Source organism: Megalobrama amblycephala, linkage group LG3 (genome assembly GCF_018812025.1).
Source record: "Megalobrama amblycephala isolate DHTTF-2021 linkage group LG3, ASM1881202v1, whole genome shotgun sequence".
Classification (NCBI taxonomy): domain Eukaryota; kingdom Metazoa; phylum Chordata; class Actinopteri; order Cypriniformes; family Xenocyprididae; genus Megalobrama; species Megalobrama amblycephala.
In genome coordinates this window covers 48063324-48082386 of record NC_063046.1, presented here as the reverse complement: position 1 = coordinate 48082386, position 19063 = coordinate 48063324, and the positions used below count along the sequence as shown (strand labels likewise).

General features: G+C 38.4%; 1 protein-coding gene across 4 annotated transcripts in view; it reads left to right on the top strand.

Annotated features, from left to right (window-relative positions):
• The window catches only part of chd3 (chromodomain helicase DNA binding protein 3), a 71334-nt gene that overhangs the window by 8813 nt on the left and 43458 nt on the right, over positions 1 to 19063 (top strand). For 3 of the 4 annotated variants that reach the window (XM_048185841.1, XM_048185840.1, XM_048185838.1), the window contains exons 4-25: positions 149 to 273; positions 355 to 593; positions 1766 to 1893; positions 1982 to 2111; positions 2634 to 2809; positions 2966 to 3223; positions 4398 to 4601; positions 4677 to 4894; positions 4989 to 5120; positions 6197 to 6287; positions 7011 to 7202; positions 7338 to 7538; positions 7763 to 7900; positions 9052 to 9173; positions 9382 to 9555; positions 9790 to 9931; positions 10145 to 10276; positions 10649 to 10766; positions 14922 to 15046; positions 15242 to 15473; positions 15700 to 15869; positions 18375 to 18552. In XM_048185841.1, the coding sequence (XP_048041798.1) occupies positions 149 to 273; positions 355 to 593; positions 1766 to 1893; positions 1982 to 2111; positions 2634 to 2809; positions 2966 to 3223; positions 4398 to 4601; positions 4677 to 4894; positions 4989 to 5120; positions 6197 to 6287; positions 7011 to 7202; positions 7338 to 7538; positions 7763 to 7900; positions 9052 to 9173; positions 9382 to 9555; positions 9790 to 9931; positions 10145 to 10276; positions 10649 to 10766; positions 14922 to 15046; positions 15242 to 15473; positions 15700 to 15869; positions 18375 to 18552 (3625 nt within the window). The remainder of the gene's footprint in view (positions 1 to 148; positions 274 to 354; positions 594 to 1765; positions 1894 to 1981; positions 2112 to 2633; positions 2810 to 2965; positions 3224 to 4397; positions 4602 to 4676; positions 4895 to 4988; positions 5121 to 6196; positions 6288 to 7010; positions 7203 to 7337; positions 7539 to 7762; positions 7901 to 9051; positions 9174 to 9381; positions 9556 to 9789; positions 9932 to 10144; positions 10277 to 10648; positions 10767 to 14921; positions 15047 to 15241; positions 15474 to 15699; positions 15870 to 18374; positions 18553 to 19063) is intronic. The other variant, XM_048185839.1, reaches the window with a different exon arrangement.

Genomic DNA, 19063 nt, shown 5'->3' with positions numbered 1-19063 from the left:
ACATGCACAAACTGTGACATGGTGTTTTTAGCTGTTGTACCACACACATAATTACTGATCCTTCTAACATGTAGTGGAGCCCAGATGTTTCCAGATGTTTATTACCTATCCACACTATGACAGCCATATGATGAAACTTCTCTTCCAGCCGGTAGAGATGAAAACATCAGCCCAGCTGGCTAGAGAGTGGGGGCTGGAAGATGTCGATCACACATTCACAGAAGAAGATTACCGCACACTAACCAACTACAAGGCCTTCAGCCAGTTTATGAGGTACTGACTTGAACCAGGGGTTTCCCACATTGTAGTTCCTCTGCAGCAACATTTCTGCATTAAACATATTGTCTTCTGCAGACCCATGATTGCTAAGAAGAACCCTAAAATCCCCATGTCCAAGATGATGACCATTCTGGGGGCCAAATGGCGTGAGTTCAGCTCCAATAATCCGTTCAAAGGCTCGGCAGCAGCCGTCGCTGCAGCTGCCGCCGCTGCCGCAGCAGCCGTTGCCGAGCAGGTCTCTGCAGCAACAGCCTCCCCTGAACCTCCACCTCAGCCACCACCACTTCGCAAGGCCAAGACCAAAGAGGGCAAAGGTTAGGGGTCAAAAAGCATGGGCAGCTTTATGGGTATCAGTACAGATTTTGGTAATATAAACACACAGCATCAAAAATGTATGATTTTGTAGGATTGATAGCAATTCATAAAAAAATTATAATACTGAATAGTTAAATGTGTATGCTAATTTTTTCTGTTTTTAGATTCAGATGACCTTTGTCATCATCTTAACGGTCACTTAAAGTGTCCCTATTATGCTATTTTAAGGTTCCTAATTTTGTTTTGGAGGTCTCCTACAATAGGTTTTCGTGCATTCAAGGTCAAAAAACACTTTAATTTTATTACACATTGTACATCACTTAATTTCTCAAATAGTCTAAAAACGGTTAGTTTGAAGATTCAGTCTCTCTAAACCCCTCCTTTCCTCGAGCCTACTCTGCTTTTATTGATCAAACGGCCCAGTCTGTTGTGATTGGTCAGCCACTTACAGGGTGTGTTGGAATCGAAACGTTAATTACCATATCTGAATTTCAGCTCTGGATCTTTCTCAGCGCTTGATACACAGTGGCGATTTTTCCATATCAGTTCCACCGCTAGTCCTCATGCTTTTGAAGTGCATCAAAGTGGATTCACAGCGCTGAAAACAGCATCATCTCAACTTGTCGACAACACAAACCAAACTCTTCCAGGCCTCAGCTACAACTACAGTGTTTGAGGGTCGAAGTAGACGTTGTTCATGGGCAGCCAATGAAGACCATATGCTGGCATTATGCACATTTTTTACAATGTTTTGTTACGTAGGTTTGTAACAGGAAGTGAGACTGGACTTACTGACGACTCGTTTCTGCAGTCCAGAATCGATTCTTTCTTTTAGGAGACAATAACTTTATTTGTCGTGCACTTTGATCTTTAAAACTTTGCATCTTTTACATTCACAAACAGCTATAGTACACACTGCATGAAAGGTAATATTCGAAAAAGCGTAATATGGGCACTTATAAAACATTAATTTAATAAGCAATTAAATTGAATTTTGTGAATCTCAAAATTAATTTTTTTTTTTTTATACTGTACCTTATAATGTGGTGATGCTAAATGAACTTGTAGTGTTTTAAGACAATTAATTTTAGATTTTAGTCTTTTATTTTTTAATTTATCAAGACAAAATGTTATATAATTTTAATATTGCCCATTTATTGGTTATCGGCAGGCCCTGGTTACAAGAAACGCAGCAAGAGTCCTCGTGTCTCAGACAAGAAGAAGCCAAAACCCAAGAAAATGGCTCCTCTGCGCATCAAACTGGGAGCACTTGGTAACAAGAGGAAGAAGAGCAGTTCGGTGAGAGTTTGTGTGTAATGCATAATGTATGCACATAAATGTGTGTTGGTGCAGTAGTTGTATTTGATTGTGTGTGGTTGTAATGCAGAGTGAGGAGGTGGATGAGGACGACTCTGAGCAGGAGAACTCCAGCGTTCACAGCTCTTCAGTCCGCTCTGACAGCTCGGGACGGGTCAAGAAGAACAAAAGGGGTCGACCAGCAAAGAAGAAGAAAAAGGGTGAGAGTTTTTTCCCCTCATCATTGTATTGGATCTGTCTTTAAAAACAATGCTTTTGTTTAACCCTCTGATTTATGAAATAAATCACAAAAGCAAAAACTTACTTGAAATCAAAATATAATCATTTCCAATTCTTGTGTCCCAAAATTATTCAAAGTTGTTCACTGCAATTAGAGCTGGGTGGTATGACGGAGCAATATATATCAGATATAATATATATCAGAGCAATGATATAAAGTGTCTACTTTACAGATTAAGCTATATCTTGGTATGTAAATTTATCCACGTAGCACAGTACTACTTAAAGTTACTGACATATTAAAGTAATAAAGAAACATGCGCAAATGAGAAAATAAAGAGTGGGGCGTGCATGAGAGATTTTGGTTGTATGCCCCCCCCCACCCCACACATACACACACACCCACACCTAATGGCTAAAAATTGCTTTTAAAATCTTACTGAAGTGGTCATTATGCATCAGAGAGTTAAAATTAATTTTGTATCTCTCACTTTCGCTCTCAGTGCTGGGTGATGAGGATGGTGATGGCTATGAGACAGACCATCAGGACTACTGCGAGGTGTGTCAGCAGGGAGGAGAGATCATTCTGTGTGATACCTGTCCTCGAGCGTACCACCTGGTGTGCCTTGAGCCTGAGCTGGAGAAAGCGCCTGAGGGCAAGTGGAGCTGCCCTCACTGTGTGAGTCACATCCACCCAATCCTATCACCGTCGAATCACTGACTGATTTTAAACTGAAGGACTCAGTGAAGTCAGATATCGTCTGATATATTTTCCTGTCTGTAGGATCTTTAAGCTTTTCTAGATTCATTGTAATGAAAGTCCCATGTTTTTTAGGAGAAAGAAGGGATCCAGTGGGAAGCAAAGGAAGAAGACTTTGAGGACTTTGAAGAGGAGTGTGATGATGTCCGGGATGTGGAGGTTGGTCTTGGTGGAGAGGAAGAGGAGGATGATCACATGGAGTTCTGTCGCGTGTGTAAAGATGGAGGAGAGCTGCTGTGCTGTGACTCCTGCCCATCATCCTATCACATTCACTGCCTGAACCCCCCACTACCGGAGATCCCCAACGGAGAATGGCTCTGTCCACGCTGCACTGTGAGTAATACATTGCCACTACACAGGTGATTCTTCAATGACTGGCAATTTTACGTCCCAGGGCTTAATATTGACTCATTTTTGTTGTATTGAAAGTGTCTTGAAAACGTTTTGCAATAAATCCATCATTGATATTTGCTGATTTTGAAATGTCTTTTTTGCTTTTATGCAGTTTTTGTCTCTGACCCAAACATTAAACCTTAAACTAAGAACTAAAACTGTGGAAATAGAAACTTAAACCATTTCAGTATTTAAAGTGGAAAAATGACGGGTGGATGTCCCGTAGTTGTGGAGTCACCACAACAAACAAATTGGCCCTAATGAAGTTTTTTCAAAAGTTAGTGTACTTGGTGGAGACAACAGTGTCAGTGAAGAGCATGCTTGAGATGAAATATGAGACATGTGATGTGTGAAGAAAAGAAAGAAATTCAAGGTAAATATCACTTCTGAACAGAATATTTTTAAACTTATTTTACAAGCTGTAATTTTGTTAATTTATGTGTGAAATATATATGGGGTCAGTAAAAATAAATAAATATATTTGTACTTTTATTTAGCAAGGACACAAAGACTTGCATTGTTTTTTTTAACTTTGTTTTCATCAAAGAATCCTGATTAAAATTTTATCAGTTTCTACAGAAATATTCAGAAAAACAACTGTTTTCAACATTTATAATAATAAAAAATGTTTCTTTAGCATATTAGATGATATCTTCAGCATATAAGAATGATTTCTGAAGGATCATGTGACACTGAAGACTGGAGTAATGATGCTGAAAATTCAGCTTTGCATCACAGCAATAAATTGCATCTGTATATATCTAGCTTTTTATGTATTTTAAATACACACAATAAAATAATATATACAGTATATAAAGAGAAGTAAAGACTGATTTGGGTTAAAAAGAGGTGTGTTAACTGAGATGGGTTTAGCTGAGTTGAATTGGGTTGAATTTAGATGGGATAAGTAAGTTGAGTTGTGCTGATTTTGATTGGGTTTAAAATTATTGCGGTTGGTTTTGGCTCAAGGGAGATGTGTTTGGGGACAAAGTCAAATATTAGGTTATTGCTTGTGATTTTAATTTATATTTAATACATCACAAATTCCTCAGTGGTCAGTCTAGCAGAAATGTTTAATACGATCTGCTGTTAACTTCTGTTGTCTGTTTTTCAGTGTCCACCAATCAAAGGGCGAGTGCAAAAAATTCTGCACTGGCGATGGGGTGATCCCCAACCCCCTGTTCCTGTCCCTCCACCCCCAGATGCACCACCTGATGCCCCGCCCCCTCCGCCCATGAAGGGTCGTCCAGAGAGAGAGTTCTTTGTGAAGCTAGCGGCACAGTCCTACTGGCACTGCACCTGGATTACAGAGCTACAGGTGCGAGAGTGAGGCAGATGTGTGAGATGTTACAGGATGTACAGACTTTTCTCTTATCCATCTGTCCTTCCTCAGCTCGAGATCTTCCACTCTGTGATGTTCCGGAACTACCAGAGGAAAACAGACATGGACGAGCCGCCAAGTCTGGACTACGGCTCTGGGGGAGAGGAGGATTCTGGGAAAAGTGAAAAGCGGCGGGCCAAAGACCCTCAATATGCCATTCTGGAGGAGAAGTACTATCGATATGGCATCAAGCCAGAATGGATGATGGTTCACAGGATAATCAATCATAGGTGTGTGTGTTTTTTGTGTTAATCAAATATATTATACTGTATATACTAATACTTTGTACTGTCAGAAGATTAAAGTGTGTTTGTGTGCGCACAGCGTGGATAAGAAGGGCAACTACCACTACCTGGTTAAATGGAGAGATCTAACCTATGACCAGTGCACCTGGGAGAGAGATGAGCTGGACATCCCTGAGTTTAGCGCATACAAAACGGCATACTGGAGACACAGGTGCAGTCATACATAGATGTTTCATACATAGATGGATGATCCTTATTCACTGTAAACATTGACTTGTTTGCCTTTTAAAGGGTTAGTTCACCCTAAAATGAAAATTATGTCATTAATGACTCACCCTCATGTCGTTCCAAACCCGTAAGACCTCCGTTCATCTTCGGAGCACAATTTAAGATATTTTAGATTTAGTCCGAGAGCTTTCTGTCCCTCCATTGAAAGTGTTTGTACAGTAGACTGTCCATGTTCAGAAAGGTAATAAAAACATCATCAAAGTAGTCCATGTGACATCAGTTAGAAGTTAGTTCGAAGTTTTTGAAGCATCGAAAATACATTTTGGTCCAAAAATAACAAAAACTACGACTTTATTCAGCATTGTCTTCTCTTCTGGGTCTGTTGTTCATCCGGGTTCACGACTCTCTCAGTGACGCTGCTGACGTAAGACGCTGCTGACGTGTTATCCGGTGCGCCAGAGCTTCGTTTACAGTCTGAGGGAGACGCACGCTGTGTTCAAGCTATTCTACATTGTATGTATTTTGGTATTGCTATATTTTTTTAAATGGTGCGTAAGTGTGCATGTCGCGGATGTCCTAATCGCAAAAAACAACGACGTATAAGTGCATTACCAACGCCGACAGATGAAAGGATTCAATGGAATCAATTCAATGGAAAGGATTCCGGAAGAGAAGACAATGCTGAATAAAGTCGTAGTTTTTGTTATTTTTGGACCAAAATGTATTTTCGATGCTTCAACAAATTCTAACTAACCCACTGATGTCACATGAACTACTTTGATGATGTTTTTATTACCTTTCTGGACATGGACAGTATACCGTACAAACATTTTCAATGGAGGGACAGAAAGCTCTCGGACTAAATCTAAAATATCTTAAACTGTGCTCCGAAGATGAAAAGAGGTCTTACTGGTTTGGAACCACATGATGGTGAGTCATTAATGACATAATTTTCATTTTTGGGTGAACTAACATTTTAATGTGCTACATCTGCATTATAACCTCTTTTACATCATTTTTTTAGTTTTCTATCAATATATGTTGAATGATCTCTCACAGGGAGGAAGTGATGAGGGAAGACCCAGAGAAGCCAAGGAAGATGAGGAGGAGAGAGGAGAATGATGAAGCTCCAAGCACACCTGTTAATGATGTTAGTGTCAGCCCCTGTCTTTTATACCAGTGGTTCTAATATCTTTTGGCCAAGTACAATATTTGCTAAAGTCTGTAGTAAAATCAAACAAGTACTACATAGTCAGAATGGTGTTCTCATAATCTGTTTAGCAGATGGACATCTCTTTCAGTGTGAAGCATAATTAGTCATTTTTTTTAAATAATATTGGTCAGGTTGAGGGTCAGTTCAATGCTGGATTTTCACAAGAGATTAACATGACGGCACATGCTAGTCGATGAGTTAATCAACTCCACAGCAACTACATAAATTTATCAACTAATCATTCAGAAACGTCCAGATCCATTCTAAAAGTTGTAACTTCTTCCTGAGTCTCTCTATCAGTGTCCGACTCCGGTTTGAACAATGTAAGGCTGAACACAGTTACTGACGATCGTCATTTTGACTGCGTGAGATTCTCCAGCTTTGTTGTTGTTGAATATCTGAAGCAGGAGCTGTTAAAGCTCCACCCTCTTCTGGAAAGGGGGCCGGTAGCAACAGCTCATTTGCATTTAAAGGGACACACGTGATCTGTGGGGTATTTTGAGCTGAAACTTCACAGACACATTTTGGGGACACCAGAGACTTATATTACATCTTTTAAAAAGGTGCATAATAGGTCCCCTTTAAAGCTTTTGGGGCATGTAGGACTACCCTTCTCTCTGTCTTTTCTCACCACTTCTCTACCCATCTCTCTTCTTCCAGCCCACAATCAAGTATGAGGAGCAGCCAGACTTTGTGACAGAGACAGGAGGGACGCTGCACCTCTACCAGCTGGAGGGGCTGAACTGGCTACGCTTCTCCTGGGCTCAGGGCACCGACACCATCCTGGCTGATGAAATGGGCTTGGGCAAGACCATCCAGACCATTGTCTTCCTCTACTCACTGTTTAAAGAGGTCTGTGTGGGTCAGGTTACACAAGTCTATGTTAAATGACAAGTAAAGTTTTGAACTTCACGTTATATTTTCTCTCTCCCATCCTGTTCCTCTCTGTCCTTCCTTCCTTATCACTCGGTTTATTTCTCTCGCAAGGGTCACACTAAAGGGCCTTTCCTGGTGAGTGCACCACTCTCCACAATCATTAACTGGGAGAGGGAGTTTGAGATGTGGGCTCCCGACTTCTACGTTGTCACCTACACCGGAGACAAGGACAGCAGGGCCATCATCCGCGAAAACGAGTTCACCTTCGATGACACGGCGGTGAAGGGAGGAAAGAAAGCCTTCAAATTACGGGTGAGGAGATGAGTGCTGAAAGGATGAAATGGTTGGTGATTGGAGAGGTGAAATGCAAAGATGTACAGTGTGAGGAGGAAAATGAAGAGTAAAATAGCTCAAGGAGAGGAGCCATAGTATGGTAAAGGAGAGAAAAGATGTAATTTGCTAATGTAAGAAGAAACATACAATAAATTACTTTTACTGTAACCATTCTTTTCATTTTCTGCCTATCATTTCTCCAGAGAGAAGCACCCATTAAGTTCCATGTGTTGTTGACGTCCTATGAGCTTGTGACTATAGACCAGAATGTTCTTAAGTCCATTGACTGGGCCTGTCTTGTAGTGGATGAAGCCCACCGTCTCAAAAACAACCAGTCTAAGGTATACTGACTTCATGGGTTTTTCCGGTTTTCTGTCCAGGATTGGTTTGTGTGTGTGTGTTCTTGTGTTCTTGAATACATGTGTGTGCGTGTGTGTGTGTGTGTGTGTGACAGAGAGAAAGAGTTTGGGAGATTTAAATTTAATTAGAATTTTTTTCTAATTTAATACAGGAAAGGAAATTACTTTTTGGATTCTTTGCAACACAGTAGATGACAGATGGATGACAGAAGTAAACCTGCACTTTTATAAACCATCATAATAAATAATAATAAATTCAAGTTGTTCACATATTGGCAATAAAAAAATGCAATTAATACATGAAATTCGTACATTCGTACATAGCTCCTTTAAATAGGGCATTTTTGTAACAATGTAAAAATCTGTACTGTCACTTTTGATCAATTTAAAGAGTGCTTGCTGAATAACAGTATTAATTACTTAAAAAAAAAATCTTTCTGACCCAAACTTTTAAAGGTAGGGTTACGGTATATACATTGAGGATAATCTACACATACATAAATTGCATTCTGGAAGTGCTGCTTATCTTGGTTTAAAGGTGCTAAAGAGGATGTTTTGCTTTATACATTTTTGCAATATTACTTGAAACTGTCTTTACTAACTGATAAAAGACTATTTATTAGGTGCACTGAAAGTAACAATATTAATATACATCATCTGTGCACGAGGTAGGGCCTTAAAAACATCAGCCGATCGATTGGCCCTTTGGCTTGTCAATCACTGCCGTGACGTTCCTTGTGAGAAACGTGCACGGCTGCGCGCTCCAGTAACTTTCCACACTCCACAGGCGCCGCATGCAATGTTTTTGTCAGGAGACAGGAATAACAACTGCAGATTATGAGTTACATGCGGTGAGTCCGACATAATGAATCCACTAACACGACACAGCGAATGCCGGTGGTAAACACGACGTGCCAACGTGCACGAGTTTTGGGAGGCGTTCCCTCGAAATTCTTACGCATGCGCTCATTTCAAAAACTCAGTAACAGTCTTTGGTTTCTCAGTCGACGAAAAGATTCTCTTTAGCACCTTTAATACAACATTTTTTTTTTGTATGTTTCCAGTTGAGAGAAAAATTTATTTTGTGTGTGTGTGTGTTTTATTAACTGAAGTCTGTTGTTGTGGTGTGTTAGTTCTTCAGGAGACTGAATGACTACAAGATAGACCACAAGCTGCTGCTAACAGGAACGCCACTCCAGAATAACCTGGAAGAACTTTTCCACCTGCTCAACTTCCTGACGCCCAACCGCTTCAAGTACCACCAAACACATAAAAGCATATTTATACACTCTAGACTATAAAAGTGGCCCAACAAAGTATTTTGACAGTAAAACATAGTATGTTATCTAATGTATGTTATCTGTTTTTAGTTTGTCTGAAGTGTTCTGATACTTTTTGGGTCCACTGGATGGTACACATCAACTCAGACACTTTAATCATCTAACTTTGTTTCTGTCCCACAGCAATCTAGAGGGTTTTCTAGAGGAATTTGCGGACATCTCTAAAGAGGACCAGATCAAGAAACTGCATGACCTGCTCGGCCCACACATGCTCCGGAGACTCAAAGCTGACGTGTTTAAGAACATGCCGGCTAAAACTGAGCTGATCGTCCGAGTGGAGCTCAGCCCCATGCAGAAGTGAGACCCACGACATCAGTATCACAAACAAAATGTGATGACGTTGAATTTATTCATACATCTCAAAATTATTAGCATAATTAAGTAATTAAATCAGTTAAATTGCTTAAATATATTTCACATTATCCGTGCCAGCTTGAAACATTCAATACAAAAAGAGAAATAGCCGATATATAGATTTATGTGGAGAGGTTTTTTTCATATGTTTTTTGTGTGTAACCTGTGTGTGAACAGAAAATACTACAAGTTCATTCTGACACGCAACTTTGAGGCGCTGAATTCTAAGGGAGGAGGGAACCAGGTGTCTCTGCTCAACATTATGATGGACCTAAAAAAGTGCTGCAACCACCCCTACCTCTTCCCTGTCGCTTCTGCCGTAAGAACACACACTGTATCTTTGACAGCTACAAGAAAACATTTAGATTTAGAACAAATTTTTGGGCCCATTCTAACTTGTGTGAAATACTGCCACCTGCTGTTAGAAAATGTTGTTCAAATGCAGTCAAAATGTTGAGTTTACCATTTGTCAGTTTTTTTTTGCTGTGCATATATGTATCATAGGCTGTTTTGTTGTGTTTGTGTGTTGCAGGAAGCTCCCAAAACTCCAAGTGGAGCTTATGAAGGTGTCGGTCTCACTAAGGCGTCTGGGAAACTCATGCTGCTGCAGAAAATGCTCAGAAAACTGAAAGAACAAGGCCACCGAGTGCTAGTGTTCTCTCAGGTACAAATGCACATGTAATAAATACACATTCACATAACCTGTTATTTACACATGTCACAAAAGAAGCTGCTGTATTTGCTATTGCATGGACTCTCAAATTGTGTAATGTTTAGTGCCCCCAGGTGGTACACAGCAGAAACTCTAGAAATGTAAAATACTAAAAATATTACAAAATATTTTGTTTTTTAAATTGTTTTTACCATGTGTTATTTCTATTCAAATTGAATACAGCTTTGTGTTTCTAATTATTGCAGTCTAATATGGAGCCCATGACATGCTACTTGGATGGTCTGATTTGATCAGATGTGGTACTTGCTCTGAAAAGTTTGATTGGATCATAGAAATATTTACACACACTTGTTTCCTACTTAGATGACCAAGATGCTGGATTTGCTAGAGGATTTCTTGGATTATGAGGGTTATAAATATGAGCGAATTGATGGAGGCATTACTGGAGCTCTCAGACAGGAAGCCATCGACAGATTCAACGGTAAGAGCAGCTCACCACATATACATGTTTTGTAGATAAATACTCTGAGTAATATTTCTGTAGTGTGCATGTATCCTGTTTCCCAATGTTTTATCAAGATGCGCAAATTCAACACAAATGTAAGTCTTGTTTTCTGTGAAAATGATCAAAATTAAGTGGCTTTATGCTTAAAATAAGAACAAATATCTGCCAATGAGTTATGAAAATTAAGCTGAATTAAAGGTCCCGTTTTTCGTGGTTTTTTGAAGCTTTGATTGTGTTTATAGTGTGCAATATAACATGTGTTCATGTTTCGCGTGTAAAAAAACACAGTATTTTTCACATAATTTACTTATCTGTATACCGCTGTTTCCACTGTCATAAAAACGGGCTGATGACTTCCTTGTTCTATGAAGTCCCTCCTTCAGAAATACGTAACGAGTTCTGATTGTGCCAGCGGTTCCTGTGTTGTGATTTGACAGCAGTTTAGCGCATCTTGCCCGGAAAGGTCACGCCTCTTACCATAACGTGGAGATGCACGCGCTCAGTGTTATTGTAAACATGTCTTTAATTTTACCCTATCAATTTGAGCCGGAATCAGACCCGGTGATTGGACTGCGGGATGAAAATAACAGCGTTTCGACGACATGGCGACAAACACACTCTACAAACGCAACTCTTGTGTATTCTTGTGGGCGGAGGTTAGTCAAAAAACTGTTTTAGTGACGTCATTAAAGAAGGAAGTAGAGGGATATAGTCCAAACTGGCCATTCGATGTAGGCGACTTCTGTTAAATAAAATATCTCGCTTGGCATTGAACTTTGAGCTTTAAAATTTTACAGATTTTATTTATACTCTAACAACAACATTACACATTAACTAAAGTCTGAAACATGGGATCACGAAGAACGGGACCTTTAAGCTGATTTTTCTTAGCCCACTGGCAGATATTTGTTCCAGTTTTAACAATAAACTCACTTAATTTTGATCAGTTTCACAGAAAACAAGACTTTTGTATTTCCTGTAAATTTCGATATAAGAATCTTTAGACATTTGAACTGGAAAACAAAATGAAAACACTGAGAAAGAACATCACTTTTGTGATTAGAAGATACAGTAACAGTTATTTCATTATTCTAGTGGTTGGAAGCGGAGCAATTCAAGCTAATTTTCTTTGTAAAATAAATTAAAAAGTAATGGATATCTGTTGAAGTTGTATTTTCAACTATTACAACTCATTGTGTTTCTCCCTTAACATTTAGAGAACCTATCGACACATTGTGTTCCCTTCAATTTATTCCTTAAATTTTATTTAATTGCTCTTAAAAAGTTTTTTTTATTTTTTATTTTTTTAAAGTCTTACAATTACCTTCATAAAACCTGCAGAAACCCTGTATGAATGTTGTCAAGCTGTGCCCTACTTTTAACACTTTCAGTAAATGCCCTAAAAAGAGAGCAGCAAAACTGAGGTGATTGAGAAAACGGGTGAGATATTATTCTGGCATCTAATGCTAGATTGCATCAAGCTTTAAGAGCAGTCTGCTGTGAACTCAAAAACCTCGGATTCAGCACTTAGATTTGCGCATGATATCAATAATGAAACCAGTTTGACTGAGCTGTTCCGATTTCGAGCACTTCTAGAAAGATAGGAGAAGTTTTAAGAGATTATCTACATTGCCTCAAATTTTAAATACATTTGGTATTTATTTCTTTAAAAAAAACTGCACATGCAGTAACATTGAAATCCTCTCTAAATGATGTGATGTATTTCCAGATTGTCCAGAGATCTGTAAAATGCCAGTCAAGATGCATGCGAGTCTCATGAGGGTCTTGCAGCGGTATGATTCGTATGGACTATTGGAATATTAATATTAATCGAAACACATAACTGACAGTTCTTAAGCTTGTGCTCAAGAGATGCCAATTTGCTCAATGCTGAAAAAATTGGTCACTAGATACTTGGATGGTCTTGAACAAAGGTGGTCTGAAATGTTTTAAGAAACACTGAGCCAGAGGTTTGGTTTTAATAGCTATTAAAATGTCATCACAAAGTCATCTTTACTCCCCCTCTCTCTCCTCTCTCTTCCCAGTCCAAATGTTGATGATAAATGTGTGTTTTGTGAATTTAGAGACACTATTTTTCTTTGTTTGTAAGACACAATCCATTCTTTGAGCTATTCAGTCAGTTGTTTTTCAGATGTGGAGAAAAGTTTATGCAAATGTCAAATGTCTTATCTTAAAATGGCAGTTGATTTATTTTATTGTTGGGTAAGCAAAACAATAGGACAAAATTACTTGAGAACAGACATGGTTGGGACATTATACCACTGTTTAAAGGGTTTATGAAGTCTGGAATGATTGTTGAATTTGAATGTTTCAAAGTATTGAAAGATATATAAACATTTGAACAACAGTGGTGCTATAATTATATTTTTATTTTGTGTTGATGGGAGATTTTATTTTGGTATTTTGTGGTGTTGAGGTTGATTGAATGTGTTTTATTGAGGTTTTAATCATTGTGTTATTTGTTATGATGACTTTTTGGGTGGCCAAAATGTATGACAAAAATCTTATCACGCTATGAAAAATTCTACATCACTTTTTTTGGATTTTTAAAAATCCAAACAGACAACAAACGTTGCACCCCTTTTGGCAGCAATGTAATCCTCTTCTTAACTTGTTTGGGACACATCCTGCTCTGTAAGTTGAATTCCTCAATATATATTCTTTATTCTCGCATGTCATTAACCTCAAGACATGCTCAATGTTAGCTTTGTAGATATATTTAAATGAAAGGTATTAGGGGCATAGCAAAAAAGATAAAGGTACACTATGTAACTTATGGTTAAAAAAAACCCTCTAGGTTAAAAACATTGAACATTGTTTTGGTTGTGCTTAGGGTGATTCCCCGGATGTATGAGATTTAGCTGCTCCATGTCAGTATGACAACTAACCTAAGCAATTCCCACATCATACATGCATCAGAGTAGTCGGAGAGACTTTTCTCTATTTACGGATATGATGAGACACGCATGGGCGAGTGATTTATGTACGCAGTTTCCTATGAAAACCATCCCAACAGGTCTAAAATATAAGCTCATAGTGAATCAGGGTAAGACAAACAAATTTTGTAAGAAGGATTGATGATGTATGTATGTAATTACACTTACCGCTCAAAAGTTTGGGATCGTTAAGATTTTTAATGTTTTTAAAAGAAGTTTTGTCTGCTCACCAAGGGTGCATTTACTTAATTAAAAATACAGTAAAAACAGTAATATTGTGAAATATTACAATTTGAAATAACTGTTTTCTATTTGAAAATATTTTAAAATGTAATTTATTCCTGTGATGGCAAAGCTGAATTTTCAGCATCATTACTCCAGTCTTCAGTGTCACATGATCCTTCAGAAATCATTCTAATATGTCAATCTGCTGCTCAAGAAACATTTAATGTGTACAATTGTACAAAATATTTGTGTACAATTTTTTTTTCAGGATTATTTGATGAATAGAAAGTTCAAAAGAACAGTGTTTATTTGAAATCTAATCTTTTGTAACATTATAAATGTCTTTACTGTCACTTTTGATCGATTTAATGCATCCTTGCTGAATAAAAGTATTAATTTCTTTAGTTTCTTTTAAAAAAAATAAAAATAAAAATTCTTACTGACCCCAAACGTTTGAACGGTAGTGTATAATGCTACAGAAGCTTTGTATTTTAGATAAATGCTGTTCTTTTGAACTTTCTATTCATCAAGGAATCCTGAAAAAAAGTACACAACTGTTTTCAACATTGATAATAATAACAAATATTTCTTGAGGAACTAATCAGCATATTATAATGATTTCTGAAGGATCATGTGACACTGAAGACTGGAGTAATGATGCTGAAAATTCAGCTTTGCCAACACAAGAATAAATTACTTTGTAAAATATATTCATAGAAAACAGTTATTTTAAATTGTAATAATTTTTCACAATATTACTGTTTTTACTGTATTTTTAATTAAATAAATTAAGCCTTGGTGAGCAGACAAACTTCTTTTAAAAACATTAAAAATCTTACCGATCCCAAACATTTGAGCAGTACTGTATGTTAATTTTTGAACCAAAAATGTTACATAGTGTAAATATCTTTAAATATCTGCATAAAATCTCCCTCTGTCTGTCTTACAGCTCCTGGAGCGTGTCAGTTTTGTTTTCTTCTCTCTACACGGGCGGGCGGTCTGGGCATCAACTTGGCCACTGCGGACACAGTCATCATCTTTGACTCTGACTGGAATCCCCACAATGACATTCAGGTAAATCAGATACTCACTCTACTTGTGTGACACTTGTCAGTTTTGTTCCGGCTATTTTCTTTGTCATGTATTTTGCCATCTAGTGGACAGTTTGAGTACTCAGAAAAGCATCTGTGAGGTTTCAAAGCTAAACATATTTTAAGAAGCTCAATGTAGAAGTTTCTAAGTCATCTCGAATATTACCTCTTCTCTCAGGCCTTCAGCCGAGCTCACCGGATTGGTCAGGCCAATAAGGTGATGATATACCGTTTTGTGACTCGGGCCTCGGTTGAGGAACGAATCACTCAGGTGGCCAAAAGGAAGATGATGCTCACTCACCTGGTGGTGCGGCCCGGTCTGGGCTCAAAAGCCGGATCCATGTCTAAGCAAGAGCTGGACGACATCCTCAAGTTCGGCACTGAGGAGCTTTTCAAGGATGAGATTGAGGGTGGGATTGATAAGATAAATCGGTTGATGTGAAGAATTTAATGAACCTGTGAATTAATAATAAGCAAATGAACAATTTAATAATTGTGTCAACCAATCAAAACCAATGTTTAAATGTTATGGAAGAACTTGCTCTGTACCTCATGTTTGTGCCCAACATCTCTGCTCTGAATGACCAAATACACTTTATTATACTGAAGGTTCACCTGTGTGTTTATTATTTTCAGCAGGGGACAATAAGGATGATGACAGCAGTGTCATTCACTATGACAATGCCGCCATCGAGCGACTGCTAGACCGCAGCCAGGACGCCACAGATGACTCTGACATGCAGAACATGAACGAGTATCTGAGCTCCTTCAAGGTGGCCCAGTATACTGTCAGAGAAGATGACAAGGTGGGGGATGTTTTTGAAAATGGGGGATGTTTTTTGTTAAAATGCCGCTATTATGCTTTTTTGAATATTACCTTTAATGCAGTGTGTACTATAGCTGTTTGTGAATGTAAAGGTCTGCAAAGTTTTAAAGGTGCCATCGAACGTTTTTTTACAAGATGTAATATAAGTCTAAGGTGTCCCCTGAATGTTTCTGTGAAGTTTCAGCTCAAAATACCCCATAGATTTTTTTTAATAAATTTTTTTAACTGCCTATTTTGGGGCATAATTAGAAATGCGCCGATTCATGTTGCGGCCCCTTTAAATGCTCATGCTCTCCGCCCACGGAGCTCGCGCTTGCCTTAAACAGTGCATAAACAAAGTTTACACAGCTAATATAACCCTCAAAATGGATCTTTACAAAGTGTTCATCATGCATACTGCATGCATGTGTCGGATCATGTGAGTATAGTATTTATTTGGATGTTTACATTTGATTCTGAATGAGTTTGAGGCTATGCTAGTGGCTAATGCTACACTGTTGGATAGATTTATAAAGAATGAAGTTGTGTTTATGAATTATACAGACTGCAAGTGTTTAATAATGAAAATAGGGACGACTCTCTTGTCTCCGTGAATACAGTAATAAACGATGGTAACTTTAACCACATTTAACAGTACATTAGCAACATGCTAACGAAACATCTAGAAAGACAATTAACAAATATCACTAAAAATATCATGTTATCATGGATCATGTCAGTTATTATTGCTCCATCTGCCATTTTTCGCTATTGTTCTTGCTTGCTTACCTAGTCTGTTGATTCAGCTGTGCACAGATCCAGATGTTAATACTGGCTGCCCTTGTGTAATGCCTTGAACATGGGCTGGCATATGCAAATATTGGGGGCGTACATATTAATGATCCAGACTGTTACGTAACAATCTGTGTTATGTTGAGATTCGCCTGTTCTTCGGAGGTCTTTTAAACAAATGAGATTTATATAAGGAGGAGGAAACAATGGAGTTTGACACTCACTGTATGTCATTTCCATGTACTGAACTCTTGTTATTTAACTATGCCAATATAAATTCAATTTTTAATTCTAGGGCACCTTTAAAGATCAAAATGCACAACAAATATTGTTACAAGTTGTTCTATCCTAAAAGAAAGAATTGTTTCTGAACTGCTGAAACAAGTTATTAGCAATTCCAGTCTCGACAAATTTGAGTAATGCCATTCTATGGTCTTCACTGACTGCCCGCAAACAACGTCTTCTTTGACCCTCAATCACTGTAGTTGTAGCTGAGACCTGGAAAGATTTAGTACTTGTTGATGGCATGTTGAGCAGATGCTGTTTTCAGCGCTGCAAATCCACTTTGTAGCACTTCAAAGGCATTAGGACAAGCGCTTGAATTGATATGGAAAAACTGACGCCATCATTCACTGTGTATTAAGTGCTGAGGATGCCTCCGGAGCTGAAATTCAGATATGGTAATAGGCATTTTCTCTCTGACAAGCGCTGTAAGTGGTAGACTAATGACAACAGACCTGGCCTTCTGATCAAGCAGAGTAGGCTCTCGGAAACAGGCTCGGCAACAAGGGGGGACTTGGGGGGGCTTAGTCCCCCCATGATGATCTCAAGCCCCCCGTGATGATTTGTAGGGTTAGTTCACCCAAAAATGAAAATACTGTCATTAATTACTCCCCTTCATGTTGTTCCACACCCGTAAGACCTTCGTTTATCTTCAGAACACAAAGAAAGATATATTTGATAAAATCCGATTGGTCAGTGAGGCCTGCACTGACAGCAAGTTAATTTACGAATCTTTTGTTTCGAATCAGTGGTTTGGAGCTCGTATCAATCTGCCAAAGTCACGTGAACTGTTGAAATTTCAAAACTCTTATGACGTAACGAAGCCTCGTTTACGGAAATCACATGACTTTGGTGCTCCAAAACCACTGATTCGAAACAAAAGATTCATAAAGCTTCAAAGCTTCATGAAGCAGTGTTTTGAAATCGCCCATCACTAGATATTATCTCGTTATTTTGTTTTTTGGTGCACAAAAAGTATTCTCGTCACTTCATAATATTAAGGTTGAACCACTGTAGTCACATGAACTGTTTTAAATATAACTTTAGTACCTTTCTGGGCATTTGAAAGTGTAAATTAACTTGGTGTCAATGCAGGCCTCACTGAGCCATCGGATTTTAACAAAAATATCTTAATTTGTGTTCCGAAGATGAACGAAGGTCTTACGGGTGTGGAATGACATGAGGGTGAGTAATTCATGACAGAATTTTCATTTTTGGGTGAACTAACCCACTGAGTTGTTTTGATATGTCTGACTCAACTCTAGTGGAAATTGGAGATTACTGGAAGCTTTCTTTAAGGAAAAACATGTGAAAAGCAGGAGTTTTGGTCTCCATTTGCTCTCCATGAATCTTATTGGTCTCTATGAGAAACAAAAGCAAAATATTAACTAAACAAAATATTAAGGAGGTCTCACTGTGATTGTGTGTCCAGATAGAAGAGATCGAGAGAGAAATCATCAAGCAGGAAGAGAATGTGGATCCTGATTACTGGGAGAAACTCTTGAGGCATCACTATGAACAGCAGCAGGAAGATCTGGCCCGCAATCTTGGCAAAGGGAAAAGAGTCCGCAAACAGGTCAACTACAATGACGCAGCTCAGGAGGACCAAGGTACAGTTCAACACTTCCTACAGAATTTCAATAATTTCTTAGTATTTGGTATGTTGCATTTTGGTCACTAGCTATGTTTCCATCTATTTTTATGCGCATTTTGGGATAATGCATATAAAAACACTGGATGGAAACGGCAAAATACACATAAATTCTAAAAATACGCATTAAAAATTTGTGTGCTAAATAGAGGTGGATACAATTTTTATCCGATAAGAAGACATATGCATAAACTACGATGGAAACATATTTACCGAATAAATCCCTCAATGCGCAACAAAAAACTCACATCACTTTAGGGGCTTTGTCGCACCAGGTAGTTCTAGGAACTTAGGAGGTAAGATAACGTGACAATATTTATTAACAATTAACAAGCAAAATATTGTAAGAAAGTTCTTTGGCGTAGGCCCCGTCCATAGCTCAGATCCTAAAGGGTTGCGGACTCTGCATTTCCTGCCTGAAGATGAAGGCTGGGGCATAGCCAACCCCCTGTGAGGTATAGACAGGGAAC